The 18,885-nt window shown below is 43.3% G+C and overlaps 4 protein-coding genes across 4 annotated transcripts; all 4 read left to right on the top strand.

Annotated features, from left to right (window-relative positions):
- Window positions 1–4,848: 4,848 nt before the first annotated feature.
- LOC108065734 (neurofilament heavy polypeptide) lies at window positions 4,849–7,778 on the top strand. Its single transcript, XM_017153868.3, has 2 exons — window positions 4,849–5,120; window positions 5,288–7,778. The coding sequence occupies exons 1-2, from the start codon at window positions 4,988–4,990 to the stop codon at window positions 7,621–7,623; spliced, it is 2,469 nt and encodes an 822-aa protein (XP_017009357.2). The 5' UTR covers window positions 4,849–4,987; the 3' UTR covers window positions 7,624–7,778.
- A 2,864-nt stretch (window positions 7,779–10,642) lies between these two features.
- Window positions 10,643–11,477, top strand: LOC108065474 (uncharacterized). Its single transcript, XM_017153472.3, has one exon. The coding sequence runs from the start codon at window positions 10,686–10,688 to the stop codon at window positions 11,439–11,441; it is 756 nt and encodes a 251-aa protein (XP_017008961.2). The 5' UTR covers window positions 10,643–10,685; the 3' UTR covers window positions 11,442–11,477.
- A 2,131-nt stretch (window positions 11,478–13,608) lies between these two features.
- Window positions 13,609–14,681, top strand: LOC108065545 (uncharacterized). The gene has a single exon (XM_017153553.2). The coding sequence runs from the start codon at window positions 13,689–13,691 to the stop codon at window positions 14,538–14,540; it is 852 nt and encodes a 283-aa protein (XP_017009042.2). The 5' UTR covers window positions 13,609–13,688; the 3' UTR covers window positions 14,541–14,681.
- Window positions 14,682–16,870: 2,189 nt separating this feature from the next.
- LOC108065567 (putative uncharacterized protein DDB_G0274435) lies at window positions 16,871–18,475 on the top strand. Its single transcript, XM_017153581.2, has 2 exons — window positions 16,871–17,023; window positions 17,640–18,475. Exons 1-2 carry the CDS (start codon window positions 16,954–16,956, stop codon window positions 18,473–18,475), a joined length of 906 nt encoding a protein of 301 aa, XP_017009070.2. The 5' UTR covers window positions 16,871–16,953.
- Window positions 18,476–18,885: the final 410 nt, after the last annotated feature.

Below are 18,885 nucleotides of genomic sequence, written 5' to 3'. Positions count from 1 at the left end.
AAATTGGAGGGGATTTGGATTTGGACGATTGGCAAATTATTAAACTATGCAAATGTCCAAATGTCGGCTGATTTATGCACGAAAACCAGAAACAGAAAATCAGAGAGTCGCAAAACCTCCGACTATTCCATCCCAGAGATCCCAGAACGTTGACTTTTGGTGGCTTCGTCTCCGTTTCCATTTCCATTTCCAGTTGCAGTCTCAGCCTCTTGCCAGAATCGAGAAATTTGCATTTTGGGTCGACTCGAAAATACGGGAAAAATACAAGCAAGAAAAAAAAGCCAAACGAAAGAAAGAACCGTCTGGCCAATTCTTGAGCCAATTTTGAGGTCAAAAGTGAGATTTTCAATAAGTCAGGCCGCTTCCATTTGTCACTGTCCGAAGTGGGCGAGGTCCCACTGTTCTTCCCCCCACATGTCAGAGTTCGGGGCTTATTTGGGCCACACTACATATATATATATATACATATTTAGCCAGCATGTGTTCCCCATTCGGATCGGTCGAACAACGGGCATTTAAATCAATCAAATGGATCGAGTCCATGGTGCGAAATTTATTCTCTTCTCCGCCTTTCCATTCTCCCCACTGAAAGTCGGTCCAACTTAGTGCCAGCGATTAAATGGTTAACCCATCGAACTATGAGTTGCGGGTCGGGCGAAATAATGGCAAGACGGATTATGATTTTATGGGATTTATGGCCGTTTGCTCACTATCTTAGTTTCCCCTCATTGTTTGCTAATTCAAATCAATAATCCTTTGTTTGCGGCGCTTTGTTTTGCAGCCAATTGAAATACAAGAGATTATGAGACCAGCGGAGTGCCATGCGTCTTAAAATAGTTTCGAAATGGCGCCTAAAACTTTGCTGTGAAAAATGTTCAAATCAAATGTTGATAAATTGCTTCTGAAACTTCCTCCTAAGTGACTTAAAACCGCAATAGATATTCTTGAAAATAATGTATCGACTTTTTAAATTTATTTTACTGCGTTAAAATTAAATGTGATAAATATTTTACCACAAACTACTCTATACCATAAATAAATAATATAAAAATAATTTAAAATGTTGAATTTAATTTAAGACAATAGGTATACAGATACAGATATGTAAATAATTTAACTGTGCAATGAAAATATATTTAGTGTTTATTCTCATTTTTCATTTTCAGTACGTTCTAAAAGTTCTCCTCGCAAAGTTATATTAAATCAGAATGCTGACTCTTCTGTTTTTCTTGATCATCCTAAGCTTTTTAGGACCTTTGAGCGGCTTCCAGGATAGTGGTTCTTTTATCTGCCAGCTTTCCGATGCACCAACTCAGTGTGGCATTGCGGCCACTATTCGATGATAAATACATAAGTCAGAACAAACTAAACTGGATTGAAGAAGGAGTGGAATCCCTGAAGAAGACCAATTCGAGGGAAGAACGACAAATTGTGGCGGCAAATTCTGAAATGAAGAGTGCATTGCAGATGCTGCACGCCAAAATGGAAAATCTGGAGACCAAGAGTGCAGCCCTACTTCAATCTTTTGAGACGAGAATGAAGGAACAACTGCAGAGCTTTGCAAAATGGAAGCCCAACTAAAGGAGCTTCCAAACAAATCAAAAACAAACAAACGTCTGAAGCTGAAGCAACAATCGACCACTCAAAAGACCCCTCCCAAAACGCATTCCACAATACAAACCCAGAAGATCATCCCTCCGAAGTTTGAGCTAATTGGTTCCAGATATTTTTATATCGAAAATGATATTGAAAAAACCTGGGATAAGGCTGTAAAAACGTGTCGTGAAATGGGCGGCTATTGGGCGGCTTTCAAAACCCAAGAGGAACTTGCAGACATAATACAGAAACTTAACCAAATAAATTATCACTGGTTCTGGACTGGCATTAAGCATTTGAAGAAAGATGGCAAGATCATATCTACGGCCTCCGGGAAGCCTGCTACCGTGCTAAAGTGGCACGAAGGAAAGCCCAGTAATGATATTTATTTTAAAGACGGGGGAATGGCTGATTTCGATTGTAGTTTTGATTTTTTGTTCATTTGCCAATCAGATAATGTTTATGTTTCCATGTAAGTAGTAAGCTAGCACAAACAAATTTTAAAAATCAATTTAATTATAATGTTGGCATAGAATGTAAAATCGTACAAATGTATTTCCATCGAAAAAGTGTTTAATATATTTACAAAACCTAAATGGTCCGACTGATAACAAATATGGATATTTTACCGATTTTCATATAACTTTTGGAAACATAAGAGCATCAATAAAAATTATTTGACAACTAAACAAACTTTAATCTTAATTTGGACAAAAAATGTTTTTCTTTAATAGCTTATTTTTTACGAAAAACTCCCAAAAACACAAAGTTTCTGATTTGAATGCGGATCGTAAGAAAGTGAGTTTAAATCAACGAAGAACTAATTGTGGACTGTAATTAAATTGTTAAGAAAACCATACATTTATGTGACGCGCAGTGCATGTAATTCTAGTTAGGAAGACTCTCCCAAAGCGGTTGAATCGAAATCGAATCACTCCCGATATCGATCCCCTGGCCTGAATATTAATTAGGTTCCTTTGATGGCGGACAGAATCGGGAAGCAATCGATTTTCTCAGCCCGATCTAATTCCGAATTCGGGCCACTGACCACGGGTGGTATGATTAATTTATGTGCTGCGTTTTTTTCGCGCTCCACTTTTTGCCAGCCTCTCCGATGGTTTATCTAATTTATGTTATTGCCGCGGCAATTATTTAAATTTTCCACAGCTACCGTTGGCAGTTCTTTGTAATGACGAGGGCGGCCTGGGAAAAAAGGAAAACATATTTGCTGCCCATTATGGGCGACATAAACAAATGTTTTAATAACCAAATTATGCGGCCAAGAGCGCAATGTATTCATTAGCTTTGAGGTCTGGACGAGCAAAAGAGATCCGAGCCAAGTTATTTGATGCTAATGGAAATGCATAAAAAAATCATAAATACTCATTAGCAAAGTGTTTTTTTCGTTTTTTTTCTGGTTTTTTGGTATTTTGCGTATATGACGAAGAAGAAAGTTGCCCTCAAGTCGGGGGTCATCTCATCTCACCTAATCATTTGCGGGGTCAACATATTTGGAAAGTTACTAAAGTAGGGAAAGTTCTATTTTTGGACCGTGGCTAAGAAAGATTCCCGGAATTGGCACAATGATCCACATTCGGTGAATAGAAATCGCTGGGCGGAAATTGCTAGTGAGTTCGGGGGATTTACTTGACTTCGATCAATCAATATCTTTAAATTACAATCGGAACTAGTTTATGTCCGTACGAAAAATTGAAACGTCAATTTTAATACGGAAACATTTTTTAAAGTACTTACACAAAATTTCTGGTATCCAGACATAACATAAAATTTTTAGTTAACAAAACCTATCTAAAATGTTATTTTCCAATTTAATTGGTTTAGTTTAGGTAAATTTATTTATAATTCGACTTTAAAGAACTTTGGTAAGCTTATTAAAATAAAACTAAATAGTAATCACACAAATTATATATAAATATACACATTGAATTACACAAACATATTAGTTATTTCTTTCTTTTTTGTTTCTAATTTAATTTATTGCTTCTAATCGTCTGATCAGGGGTTAAATACCAAAAAGAAATTATGAAAATGACCATAAATATTCCTAAACCATGAACATATTAGTAAAGGAATTTCAGTATACCCTTGCAGAGGGTATAATGATTTCAGTTAGAAGTTTACAACGCAGCGAGGGAGACGTTCAGACCAAACAAAATAAATATATTTTTGATCAGCATCACTAGATAATCTAGCCATATCCGCCGTTCCGAACTAGTCTCCCCATTTTGCAGCTATCCGGATGTAACTTTTCCAAATCCTTTTTTATTTTAGGTATGATATAAGTCTTCTACTCTTAACAAAATCACTTAATTTAATATAATATTTCTAAAGTTGGAATTTATTTTAGAAAAATTTTACAACAATATTCCATAGGAGCGATGGTAAAATTATTGGGAAACTAATAGGTTAAATATTTAGTCTTTATCAATTTTTAAAAAATTTCGTCTTGGCCAAGCTAGCTGCCTTTCTTGTTTTAAGTTATATTATAAAGATGACAATTAAAGTTACCAAACCAGCATTCTTTTTATAGCCCGCTAAATATCTAAAATAATTAAACAGAAAAAAAACTATTATAAAATAATGAAGTCTATGCAAAGATTATTGAGAGAATGGGTTTTTATCAGAATTAGTAATCAAACTTAAGTTAAACTTAAAACAATAGAAATAATTTAAATAATAGTCCAACAGGCAATGTTAAATAATAATACATGTTTCAATTATGCCGATATAATTAAAGACAAAAATTTTATAATTTTGGTTTTAATTTACCGAATAATTCTTTAGGATTTTTTTAAGTAATCAGAAAAAGCTCTTTCCGATTCTATGAGTTTATGAAGTGAAATACAACTTTTACACTTTTTGTTATGCCAGCTAAATGTGGAAGAGTACCAATTTAGTTGATGGGATAATCAAAAAGAAATTCCAGCCTAGGCGTGGCCCTTTAGACCAGCATATTTATGGTTCTGGGCCCGAACTAGTTTCGAAAAACTGAAAATATTCCGGGGCAGCGTTTGGCAGCGCGACCTGCGACCCGCGATCTTTTTTGGCCAGCGGTCAAGAAACCGCAAATTGATTTACAGCATTGCTGTTGCCGGCAGAAGAGAGAGCTTTGCCGTTGGGATTCTGGCTCTCTCTCCAGATCGCTCGGCTCACTCTTCTGGGCCTTTCGGCTAATACGGGCTTTTGGCCAAAACCGTTTGTAGACGGCACATAAAAAGCTCGGGTCGCGTCGCTCCCCCAACAGTTCGGCAAAAGAAACCTCTGTCTGTGGACCCCCAGAAAGCGAGGTCTCGCATCATATTTGAAACCCAGTGCGTGATAGTGATAGTAGAGACTCAGAAACCCCGAGATCTGAACCTGAACCGAAGCCATGACCAAGTTCGTGGTGGTGGGCCTGTGCCTGCTGATGGCCCTTGGCCAGATGGCTTCCGTTTCCGGCGTGACCGAGGCTCCGGAGGTGGAGCAGTCGACGGAGTCGCCCATCGCCGACATGGCGCTGATTGGTAGGACCCCTCCCCCAGAAAACAACCCCCTAGAAAACAACCCCCCAAAAATCTAACCTCTGATCTCTGTGTTTCTCTTTTTTTTCATGTGCCTTGTGTTTTGTTTGTTTGGTGATTTTTTGTTCTGTGATTTGTGGTGATTATTTGCCTGCTGCTGTGGCGAGCAGAAGATGTATCGCCCATGGCCCCCAAAACGCCCACGGAGAAGCCGCCCGTTGTCCAGGCTCCCGCTCCCTCCCCCGTTGCAGTTCCCCTGGAGATCCTGGAGAAGGCGGCGAATCCCCAGCCCCACACGGTGGCCGACTTCATCATCCATCCCCTGATCGCCTTCAAGCCTCGCCAGGCCTCCCTCGAGGAGATCCAGGGCAAGCAGGCCCAGCAGGGAGCCACTCCGGCGGCAGCTGGAGGATCGCCCGCCTCCCCGGGCACCTGGCTGTTCGGCATGAATCCCGCCCAGCAGCTGGGCTCCTCCTTCTCCACGCTGGCCGGTTCCGTTTCCGGTTGGTTCAACGATCGCCTGCAGGCCGCCGGCCAGCAGCTTCCCGGTCTGGTGGAGACCCCCGTTAGGGAGTCCACCACCAGCACCAGTAGCACCACCACCACCACCACCCAGCGACCAGATATTGTGGTGCGGGTGCAGCAGCGTCCCCAGAGGAATGGCAATCGTAATGGCGGAGGAGTGGGTAACCTCAATGGAGGAGGTAACCAGAACAACCTGAACAGACGTCGCCAGCAGCGACCCAATCGGTTCAACAACCGACTGGACTCCTTCGAGGACGACTACTACGAGGACGACTACTTCCAGGGCAACCGATTCGACGAGGAGTTCGACGACGACGAGGATGAGCAGAGCCTGGAGCAGTTCGAGGATGAGGATTCCCTGGAGCAAGTGCGTCCCCAGAGGCAGAAGAATAAGAAGAACAAGGTTCAGGTAACCCAGAACCAGCGCAGGAAGTTCCAGCAGCAGCAGGAGGAGGAGCAGCAGCTGGTCAGCCAGAAGAGGCGTCAGCAGCCTCTGGCCGCCCAGAAGAAGCCCAAGGTGCAGAAGAAGCCCATCCAGCCAGTTGAAGAGGAGGAGGAGGAGGAGGAGAACGACGAGGACGAGGAGGAGAACGACGACGAGGAGGAGGATCAAGAGCAGGACTTCCAGCCTGCCGCCGGCGGCTCATCCTCCACCAGGCGCAGCCAGAACCAGCCCAACTTCATCCAGCGTGGTCAGCAGAGCATCATCAGCCAGATCCGTCAGTTTACCAGGGGTCAGACACCCGGTGAGTTGGCCACCACGCTGAGGAGAAACCCTGCTACTTCCTCCTCGGGAGGATCTTCCAAGACCCGTCGTCCTCAGCAGACGACTCTCCTGGTGAATCGCAATGGTCAGACCGTTTACCTGGCCCCCGAGCTGCTCAGCTCCCCCTATCCCTACGCCTATGTGCAGGGGGGTCAGGCCAAGAAGCAGCGGGTTCCGGTCAGCGGCTCCTTCCCCCAGCCCCCCCTCACCGTGCCCGTGAGGCGGCAGGGCGGCGGTCGACCCACCCAGTACATCACCATTCCCTGGAGCCAACTGGGCCTTTCGCCACCCGACCAGCAGTCGGTGGTCTCCCTGGCCGAGGGCATCCAGGCCCAGCCGCTGATCCTCAACATCCCCCAGAGCGCCATTAGTCCGGTGAGGGGAACCTCTGCCGGTGGTCAAAAAAAGAAGCAGCGTCCCCAGCTGACCGCCTCGGCGGTTCCCCTGCTGGCCGACGCCTCCCTGATGGACATCTTCCAGCCCCCCCAGATTCCACCCTCCAGGACAGGAACTCCCTCCCAGGGAGGAGCCTCCGCCGCCGGAGGAGCCTCCATCAAGCCCATTTCCGCCCAGCCCGTTCTGATTGCCGCCAAGCCCGTGAAGGCCGGCGGTCTGCTGCCCACTCGCATTCGTCCCGGAACGATTGTGGAGAAGGCACCTGCCATGGAGGAGAAGCAGCCCATGGAGGCAGGAGCCAGCGATGTGGTGAAGCAGGAGCAGGAGATGATGACCCCGGAGGCCACACAGACCATCCCCGAGCAGCAGCAGCAGCAGCAGGAGTTCATCCTGGTCGGCGAGGATGACGAGCCGGGCCTTTCCCGCCATGTCCAGCCCGCCTTCGGGGATGCCCGCTATGTGTCCTACGGCGACTTCCATCCCTACTTCGATCTGCTCACCCAGAACAGGCGGTTCGCCCTGAGGAAGAGCGGTAGGTCGCTGGAGAGTCCCGAGGAGCACCAGAAGGAGGCACCCAGGGCACTGAGCACTTTCGGAAAGGCGCCAGAGGTCCCGAAGGAGGAGGTTAAGAAGGAGGAGCACCAGAAGGAGGAAATCCACAAGAAGGAGGAACACCAGAAGGAGGAGGAAAAAAAGGAGGAAGCCCATAAGAAGGAGGTTGAGAAGGAGCACCAAAAGGAGGAGCACCAGAAGGAGGAGCAAAAGAAGGAGGAAATCCACCAGAAGGAGGAACCCCATCACCAGGAGCACTCCGCTTAATTTTGTAACACAAAAAAGCCTCCCGAAAAAATCGAACCCAAACGAAAAATGAAAAATATTGAAGATAAAACAAAAAAATAATGACAAACAAAACCAAAACCAAAACGATTTTCAATCCCCGTGAAAACCACAAAGAAATAAATTTTTTTACCTTTTTTTTGCGTGTGTTAATGCCTAACCAAAAAAGTCGAAAAGCCATCGAGAGAGAGAGAGAGAAAACTATTAACATAACTAAACCTTTTTTTTTATTGCCGCTTTCGGCCAGTTGAAAGTTCAAGTTTTCACGGTCCAGATCATTGACCCCCTCGAAAGACCGAAAACCTGATCTCGAACCCCCAGAAAACGATGGCTTATTAATGAGGCCCGTGCGCTTTGACCGATTTAAATATGCATATCTACCATCTTGTCGCGGTTTATTTTCGCTGGCCTTTCCATAATTAATATTCGCCCGGCGACTAAAGAAATTCGGTGCTTGGGGTCAGGCGAAAAGAATTGGCAGATTAAGAAAGCACCTTATCGATATGCAAATGGGTTGACCGATTAACGGTATTCGGCGTAGGTACAGTTGATCGATTGGAATTGCTTATCGATCGAAGGCAACTCTGCGCTGGGGTTTCGCAACAGGTAGCTTTTTGTGGATTGTTAAGAAGCTATGAAAGTTCAAAGGGGTTAAAAAGTGTTAGGGAAGTAAATGAGATCCGAGAGCTTTGAGCTTAATGGAAGGACTCTTTTTGTATGTAGATCTGGAAACTTAAAAGTTACTAGCTAAGGATCTTGGAGCTTAAAGCTTATTTTTAGGATAACAATATATCTTTCTTTTAAAGTTTGATATAGGATCTTTGAGCTTAGTTGAAGGATAAAATATAACCAGAACAAGCTTTTCTGTGAATGTCTTAAACATATTTATAAAAGACCTATTTTTATTAGGGTACTTCATTTATTTTCAATTACATAGATGGACTACAAATCATACCCATTTTTTTCGTGAATTGTTTGTATGCTTTCAAGTTAATAACCCAATATAATGTCTAAAGGTTTTTTTATACCCAAGATCATTAATGACATTTTGTTATGTTTACACATAGACTGAATATTGCTATAACATTTTTGACTAAACTTAATAATTTTTTTATTTCTTTACTATTATTATAGAAAATATTTATTGGTCAGCAAACTAAACAGTTATTAACGCCTAGGGAATTGGAAAATAAACTAACAGATATATTAATGTATTTAAATAATTGAATATATTTAAATATTAGTTAAATATAGTATTAGTAGAAAGGTGACACTCAGACCCCCTTTACAATTCTCTCGCCGGCACACTCGACTCTTGGTCAGGGCAAATAAAGTACGCACAGCAATTCTTCTTCCAGCCTAAAGACCCCGGGCAACGTTTAGCAAGTCAAGCGGAGCGGGAACCCACGATAACGATCCATTCCAGATCGATGAGATGCGAACGAGATGATTTGGCCCTTGGGCCACAAGGTGGAAATTTGCATAATCATCCCCGAGAGGAGCGGACACTATTGGGCCAACATGCGAGCACTTCAGCTTTACATTCGGCCTCAGCCGGTTGACAACATTATTCCGGCATTATTTTGATATTTAATTGTGCCCCGACGACAATGGGCCGGGGTTAACGCTCAGGCAAGTGGCCAGAAAAGGCGGCTGGAAATAACTGGATGGCCGAAGAAAGAGTTTCGAATTCCCATTCTGCGATTCAGGCATGTGTGTGCAGATATACGGTCGTAAATTCCCCCGCAGGCAAAGGTCAGCACCTGCCGAATCGGATTTGGCCATATAATTAAAGAGCAGAAGAACCGAGGAACGGCCAATGAACTTTCAACTCGATCGGGGCCCAGCCCATGAGCTTAAGACCTGGGCCAATTTATTAGCCAAAATCCAAGAGCCAAGAGCCAAAAATCAAAAACTGGACAGCAGCTTTCTTTGTGCCGTTGCCGTCGTTTGAATATGATTTTCGCTTCTGACCCCGTTGAACTTCTCCCTCGGCACATTCTTATGGAAATTAAGTTGGCGTTTTAGAAATTTTTCGCAGTTTCCGCGGACTGTTGCCAGGCGGATTTTGGCTTTAAATTTCACTGTGACTTCTTGAATGTCTCTAATAAAGTATATATGTTTGAATTTGAAATTGACCCAAGTGCGTGTGGATTTCTTTTTTTGCGGGGCGGTGGAAAAGGCGACTTTAAACTAGCGGATTTATGAAATTTCTCCCAATCTCCAAATATATATGGTAATTTTTCGCGCTGACCCAGTTTTTGTCTAACAGTTCATCAGAGTTAAAAGTTGAACGTCATGAGAGAACCAAAAATTAATTTATGCGACCTGTTAGAATATTTCAATTTCCATAATTAGATATGAATGAAAACATCTGGATCAGTTGAAGAACAGTTATCCAAAGACTGTACTCAATGATCTTCAGGCTTCGGAATTCTTTCTTCAAAAGCTCGGAAATCCTTACGAAATTAGCTACCGTTTTAGAAGTTTTATTGCATTATGAATATTTATGACATTGGGTAATCTGGGAATTTGTTATAGGCAAAATGACTAAATTCTTGGAGTGAATGAACTAAAAATACCTCTGACATCTTTGAATTTTTGCCGATGAATTTTGCCTAGAAGAACATGAGCATAAGGAATGGCACAAAGCGAGAATTCCACTTTGCCATCAACAAAAAATTAATAAATTAATTTAAATAATTCAGATATGACTACATTTATATTCGAAATCAAATTATTAATTAATTAAGTAAATATTTAAATAATTTTCAATTTATTTTATATATTCTGAAGTCAGTTTTCTTAAGCCTTGAAGTTGTATGGGAAATCAGAGTTTGGAACCTTTATTAATTTAATTTCTTTATTTATTTATTATAATAGTTTCTGTAGAATGGGAATTGAAAGTTAAGTTAATATTTAAAAACTTGGATTTTCATATAAATTGTTCTAATAATTTTCAAACAAATTTAAGTATAAATTTTACCTTCAGCTTTTCAAGTCACTTTTAAGTCTGAAAACTAGAATCTCGAGAATCCGGAAAAATGAGCCAAGCTCAGAACGCCAGCACCGATAAAGTGGTGATCTATGAGTTCGCTTGGCCACTGCTGGTGGCCATTTACCAGGTCAACCTGTACAGGATAATCCTGGAGCTGGTGGCCCACATTCTGCTGATGGTCATAGCCGTGGTGGTAGTGAGGAAGTCCTGGCGAATGGACGACTCCCGCAGCGGCCGGCACGCCCTCTACTCCGTCCTGGGACTTTTCTGGTGCGTGGGCGAGGCCCTGTTGGTGTGCCACTCGTGGTGGTGGGCCGACCTGACCTCCAGGAGGCGCCTCAACCGACTGCACATGGTCCTGGGCATGGTGGGGCTCTGGCTGGGCCTGGTGGGCATCTTCTCCAAGTGGCTGGCCAAGCGCAGGGTTCACGAATCGCACTTCAACTCGAAGCACGGACTGTGCGGCCTCCTGGGCTTCCTGCTCCTCGTTGGATCACTGGTCACTGGATTCGCCCTGGTCTTCGTTAGCCACCTGGTTCTGCATCTCACCCACCGACTGGTGAGTCTGGTGGCCTTTGTCTGCCTCGCCTGCAGCCAGTGGTTCGCCCTCAACTTGGGTTTCTCCCGCCGCGAGTGGGACGGCAGGAAGGTCAAGTGGCTCAAGATCGCCACCCTGGGAGCCATCGTTTCGACAACTGGCTATGAGCTCCTCTGCCTCTCCAGGGACATTGTCCATCTGCTGCCCGGCCAGTGGATCACAGCCATCGGACTGAACATCAGGGATAGCCTCATTTTGGATTAATGAGCAGTGAAATCAGGGGACCGTATTATTGTATTATTGTTCATTTTTCCGTTGAACATTGCATTTAAATAATAAAATATATTAAAACAATGTTTTCGTTATTTAGATAATTTATTTTTATTTAAAAGGATAAGAAAATTATATGTAATTATACCCGTTACTCGTAGAGTAAAAGGGTATATTAGATTCGTGCAAAAGTATGTAACAGGTAGAAGGAAGCGTTTCCGACCCTATAAACTATATATATTCTTGATCAGGATCACCAGCCGAGTCGATCTAGCCATGTCCGTCTGTCCGTCTGTCCGTCTGTCCGTCTGTCTGTCTGTATGAACGCTGAGATCTCAGAAACTACAAAAGCTAGAAGGTTGAGATTTCCCACACATATTCTTTGGCTTCCTACGCAGCGCAAGTTTATTTTAGCCGAGCGCCACGCCCCCTCTAACGCCCACAATCGCCCACTAACGATTTTAAAATGGGTCCTGCGCCCACATCTTTAAAGATTTCCGAGAAGTTTAAATGCAATTTTGTTGTGTATATTTATACCTATCGAAATGTAGAAGACTTTTTTCAAATCGGACCATTCATTAAAAAGTTATACGCAATCAAAATTTATATATCTATCTCCCTCGCACTCCCTTTAGCTGAGTTACGATTATTAGTCGGGATACAAACCCGAGTACAGCGTTCGCACTCCCTTTAGCTGAGTGACGGGTATTAGATAGTCGGGACACCAACCCGACTATAGCGTTCTCTCTTGTTTTTCCTATATTTTATATGTTTATCAAATTTAAGGGTCTTTTATCAACAAGATTACTATGATTGTATGTTCGATCAATGCATTTCTATATTTGCGTACTAGGAAATAAATAAGAATAATAAATAAATATACAATTTAGAAATAAACCGAAAGTTGATATAGTTGTCTTGAAAGTGGTGGGCATGCTTAGCTTAGGTTGTTGACTGCTTAAAAAACAGTCGGTCTTTCAGATGTGTTTTTTCCAAATTACGATTGAAAACCCGCTGTAAAAAGGGTATTTTTATACCCTCGCAGATGTATAAGTAATAGATTAGCAGTTAAGCCTTTTTAATTTTTAATACTACTCATTTTATGTGTTTGCCAACCTTAGTAATCCTTAAAAATGAAAAAATGTTTCAAAATAATTATTTCTTCTAAGTCAGCAACAAGTTTAAAAGAGCATGGATTTTTGAATTGGGTCATAGGATACCGAGGTTTGATAATTTACAATTATAATATTGATTAAATAAAATCAACGAAAATGCCAATCTTGCTAAAATAAATAATTCTTCTAAACGGTTTAGTTATTATAAATTGAATGGGCTTGGAAAATGAAAAATGTGCTGTAACCTCAGCCAAAGTCTGCGAATTGATCGCATGTGAAATATTAGCCGACTTTCAGTCTTTCACCTGCAGAATTCGGCACTTTGCTTCGCTATTAATCACGCGAACAAAGCCCAACGAGGGGGTCTATCAATCAGGCACATGGCCTTATACCGAACCATCCCATACTATTCCATATTATCTCACCACCCCATTGGGCATTGGCTATATGACCGGTGGCCGGTTGATGGGATGCGACCACTTCGCATGCGTCGCTGACTCCGAGAGCAGGTCCATCATGAGTTCGGATGGGATTGTTTTGCGATGGGATCGTCAGCGGCCCTTGACTTCTTGACTTCTCCGGTTTCTTCTCGTTCTTGGGAGCCTGGGTTCTTGGTTCTTCGGTTCTTTGGTTCTTTGCGTGTCTCTGATTGTTTTGTCATTAGCATGACCGCCGCGCTTTTTTGGGCCTTTGGTGATCTTCGACTTTTCGATTCGGACTCAAACTCGGACTTCTGATTTATTCAGCGCTCTTTCTTTTGTCCCGCCATCGCCCATCGCCCATCGGCCGGCGGGTCACTGACTCTCGATTCTATTTTTCTACTTTTCTACCTTTTCATCATCATATTTTTCTACGACTTTTTTCCACAAATTTCGCCACTTGAAATTATGCCGACATCGACCGCAATTATGCCCAATGTTCTGAGTGGGCTCTCTCTCCGCCGCTTTCATTTGGATTGTGGACTGTAGATTCTAGACTTTCTGGCCAGAACTTTTTCGCATAAAAACCTAATGCCGCCGCCGCAGATCGTACAGTTCTGTTTGGGCCTTGCTTACAATTAGGATCCGGTCGGCAGTAAATCTTCAATAAATATTTCTCTCCCACACTGATTACTTGCGAGTCGAGAATGTCCAAGTTGGGTGCTATCTTGGTGATGGGCCTGTCCCTCCTGGTGGCCCTCGCCCTGGCCGAGCCACGCCTCCAGCAGGGGCGCGGGGGTCAGCAGGTGCAGCAGGTGCAGGGTCAGAGGTCGCAGCACCCCTACCTTTTCCTGACCATTCCCAAGGGTCGCGCCAATGCCGGCGCCGTTGTCCAGGGCTTCGAGATTGTCGAGGAGGAGGACGAGGACGATCAGGACCTCCAGGACGATGATCACCACAATGACGACGACGAGGACGAGGAGGAGGAGCTGGAGCACCAGCTGGGTCTGAACTTTGCCCGCAGCGGCCTGGTCTACAGGAGGAACCAGCCCATTGCCGACGAGGAGCAGGACGACGACCAGGATGAGGGACATGATCAGGCTGATCTGCCCAAGAAGCAGATGATGGTGCAGCGGGATCAGGCTGGGGCCATCATGGTTCCCGACGGCATCATCGAGATCGAGGGCCAGAGCGTCCTGGACGAGAAGACCGGCAAGGCGGCGCTCCTGGTGCCGCGTGCCGCTTTGGATGCCATTCCCGATGGCGCCGTCGTCGCCCTGATGGAGCGCTCCGCCTCCCCCTCCGCCAACGATGAAGTCGAGGAGGAGCGCGCCAATCGCGTCATCGTCCGCCGGCGCAAGAACAACGGTCGCCGCAACATCCGTCGGCGGGGCATCAGCAACAACAACCGACGTCGCCGTCGTCCCGCCCAGAGGCGCCGTCGCACCGGAGGCAACCGCCGACGCAACGTCCGCGTCATCCGCCCCCAGGGAGGCGGCGGCGGCAACCGGAGGCGTGGCAACCAGCGGCGCCGCGGCCAGGTCGTCCTCCAGGGCTAAACGAGCAGCGCAGGAAAAGGGGGGAGGCGGACGCCACCTCCCTCTATATAGTATTATAGTTAAGATCCACTCCCGATCGAAGGACACGAACCTTGAGACACTTGACCACGATGCGACAAATAAAATGTGATATGAAAATTATACATATATCTGTTTTTGGGTTTTATGGGTTTATCAACGGGGGTGCCTTTTTTATTATTTCCTATGTTGATGGTTTTCTGAGGAGAAAATAAAGCGATTTTATTATTCTTCATTTATAATTCAACACACACAAAAAGGAAATGTTAAATATTTTTGAAATAAATTAATTTTTAATTTGGCTTACTCATTTTTAGAAACTAGATTTGCGAAGTAAGTTTAACAAATTAATTAAAATTACATGTACAAATATGTACCACGTTTATGGCTGATGATGTCTGAAAACTTATTTTGTCGAGCAATTTTTTTGTAAGGGGTCGTCAGATCATTAAGTTTTGCGAAAAATATCACAAATTTAAATGTCCAGATTTGAATGCCAATTTATAGGGAATTTTTATACTGGTTCAACGATGTATGACATCCCATATTTGGACTATTGTTTTCTTGGTTTCCGCTAAACTTCTGATTTGTTTTAATGGAAAAGCAGGATCTGGGTTTTTGCCAAGAACAGGTTTTTTCTTGTGCTTTCTTGCTGTAATTTGGCCAAAAATTGCGATAAATAAATCATTTATTTATTTTACTCATTTGCTGACTTAAAAAAATTAATTGTCCGACCAATTTGTTCATTTTTTGTAAGGGGTTACATCGCGATTTTTGGCAAAAAATGGCAAAGTGTTAAAATGTCCAAGTTTAAATGCCAATTAATTGGGAATCCCGAGTTCAATGATGTATGAAATTCCATATTTGGACTATTACTTTCATTGTTATGGACATAATACTATCTTGATTTGACATCATTTTTGAGGCCCACTTTTCCTAATATTTTAAGAATGTTTAATTTTTTTTTTCATTTTTTTAATTGGTTGTAGAGTTCTTTTGTACTTCAACTATCGGGTTTATTGATTGTAAAATATTTGACTAAAGTATTTGTTTTTATAGCTTAGTTCAACTTTTAAACTCGAAATAAAATTTGAGGTAATTTATTAAGATGCGACAAATAAAATGTGTAATAATAATTATGTATTCCTTTAATTTATTTTTTTAGTGTATGATATGAATAAATGATATGAATATGGGAATTAATGATTTTGTTTTCAGAATGGCTTTAATTGCATTAGCACTCACAGCATTTTTTCTTACCTCAAAAATTCAATTTAATTAAATTTATTCACTAAATCTTAAGACACTAATGTATAATTAAAATAATAAAAGGTGCAATATCATTTTAATAATTATTTCCAGGAAATTAGCAGTTACATTATATTGAATCTATCTCACTGTCTTCTAAAGATCTTTATAAAAAGAAAGTGCACTCATTTCGGAAACCTTTTATTTGGAGCAAGAAAGTTTTGTTGACAAATAAAGTAATTAAGATGTATTTTTCGCCAATCGATAAAAAAGAATTTATTTAGAAATATTAGAATCAATACATTTTTGAATGTGAATATATTTTGTACTACCCCTTGACCTTTTTTACGATTAATACGAACGAAGATATGTTATAATGTATTGTGTAGATGTACTTTTTTATCTTTTATATTAAAGAATAAATGTTATTATCCCAAGTACCTTGAGGAAAACATAATTCCGGAAGAAAGAATATAGAACGTTTATTTTAGATTCCTAAAATATGAGTAACATTTTTGTGGGACAAGTAAAGTGTTTCCTTGTGGATTTGTATACACTGGCAGGTTGATTTCAAGTTTTCAGCGTAAATGAGAATCATTGACTAGTAGCAGCATTTTTACACAAATACTTCTTGTAACTCTGGTTAATTGGTCCACTCTGTGGGGAGGAGGAGATGCCGGGCAGAGACTTCTGTGAGCCGAGAAAAACTGAAAACCGAGAACTGACAGCCAAAGAACTTCTGTTTGGGCCAGATTCCGGGGGTCAATCTCGACTTGGCTTGACGTCAATCAATCATCGGCTGCTCGGCGATGGCTAGAAGAATGTTTTTGGCGAAAGAGATGGGAAATTAGCATAAAATTCGTACGCCTCTGACCCGCGACCCGGTTCACTTTGACCCCGGGCGAACTTTGGCTAATAGAGCTGGCCAAGAAAAGGCGAAAAACGGGGGGATGGGGCTGAGGGGAGGATGTGACAGCAATCGATCAGCTGGACGGTCTGCCAATCCCAAGTGGCTATATAATCCCGGGTCGGACCCTCAGTTGTCAGTCAGTTGTGAGTGCAAACTCAGAGCCAACAAGTGAGTTAGGAAGCCACCGATCCCCCAGTCAAGGAAATCCTCATCCCGATAAGGAGAACCATCCGCAGAATGCATTGCCTGCTTCAACTGAGTCTGGCTGTGGCCCTTTGCGCCCTCTTAGCCCCAACCGCCACCTTGGGTGAGTCCAAAGTTCTGGTTACAAAGTAGAGATAGAAGGGGAGAAAGCCCTCTAAAAATTATCTATAGAGAACCCTCTGTTCTCCGCTTTCACAACACAAACTTGTGACCCTTTGCATCATAATTATCAGAATTTCTGAAAAGCCTTTTGTTCATTTTTTTAAAGGTTTTTAATGATTCCAAAATATTTTAAAGTTGTAGAAGAATATTTATTAACCTTTTCAGTATATTTTTTTGTTCAATTTTTGGATCTTAAAAATTACCTTTTAGCTACATTATTTTTGTTATTTATTACTCACTATTTAATTAACTTAACTAACTTTTCTGATAATTTTCTAAATATTAACATTTTTTATTAAATCTTTTTAAAAATCTAAAAAAAAGTTTTTGTGTTATATTTAATTTTTGGATCTTAAAAATTACCTTTTAGCTAAATTATTTTTGTAAACTATTACTTACTATCTAACTAATTATTTTATTAACTTTTCTAATCCATTTCTAAATCTAAACATTTTCTTTATATTAAATGTAATCCTAAAAAATCTTTTAAAAAATCTAAGAAAATGGTTTAATATTATATTCTTATGTATTTACTAATTCTAATTTACAATTCACAGCCGAACGCCGCAATGTGTACCGCGTGGGTGCCGGGCAGCGCTCCTCGGAGGCCGCCCAGGAGGCCCGCTTCACCTCCTCGATTGCCAACAAGCTGACCTCGCTGAAGGGCTCGACCACGACGACCACGGTGGCGCCCACCACCACCACAATTCCCTCCTCCACCACCACCACGGAGACCACGTCGCCCACGGGACCCACCACCTCCACCGGCACCTCGACGAGCACCACCACCCCCACCACCACCACCTCGCCCTCCGGCCGCGAGTTTGGAAACCAGCACGAGGAGATCGCTGACGAGGACGACGAGGAGATGCCCAGGTCGTTCGAGGAGGAGGACGACGACGAGGCCGGCAGCCTGGAGGACGACGACAACGACGAGGACGACGAGGAGAGCTTCTACGTGGCCGCCCCCTCCGCCGGCGGCAGCAGCAGCGCCGTCCAGCAGTCCTCCGCCTCCGACGCCTCGGTGGTCCGCCCCTCGGAGCTCCAGTGGCGCCAGTTCCAGCAGGAGCAGCGCAACCGCCGCCGCATCCAGCGCCTCCAGCGGGAGCACAACCAGCGGATCCGGGCTCTGCTGCGCCGCCAGCGGGCCGCCGACAAGCGCAGCCAGCAGCGACTGAGGCGCCAGCGCCAGCAGAACCGCCGCCGCGTCTCGCAGAAGCAGCGCCGCAACCGCAACCGCTCGAAGGCCCAGCGGCAGCGTCAGCGCCGCAACAACATGAGCCGCCGCCGCCGGCAGCAGCAGCAGCGCCAGCGCCGCCACCGCCAGCAGCAGCGCCGCCGGCTGATGCGCCTCCTGCGCCGTCGCGGTCGTCGCGGCGGTCGTCGCAACTGAGGAGCTGAAGAAATCCCGATCCTGGTCTTGATCCGGGTCTAGGTCTAGCAATAGACGTAGATCCGGGGCAAAACAGTTCCGGTCCACAGCCCCCCAACCGATCCGAGAACCCCCGAATAAACTGAACTTGTATGCAAAACAAAAGTTTTTTTTTTTCATTATTACCTTGGGAGGAAAGGGATTTCTGGGATAACTGGGGAATATCACAAGGGATCATAAACATTCCATTTTATTACTGTTAAAAAAAATATTCCAAAAAGTCTCATAAGTTATGTAAAGATCTATAAAGGTCTTTGATAGTAAAATACATTAAAAACTATAGAGGAAGAATCATAGTAAATATGATGGATGATCAAAATCTCAAAGAGAAATATCAAAGGATAAACCATATTTTAATAATAAATAATATA

Source organism: Drosophila takahashii, chromosome X (assembly GCF_030179915.1).
Source record: "Drosophila takahashii strain IR98-3 E-12201 chromosome X, DtakHiC1v2, whole genome shotgun sequence".
NCBI classification, from domain to species: Eukaryota; Metazoa; Arthropoda; class Insecta; order Diptera; family Drosophilidae; genus Drosophila; species Drosophila takahashii.
This window is presented reverse-complemented; position numbering and strand designations above follow the sequence as displayed.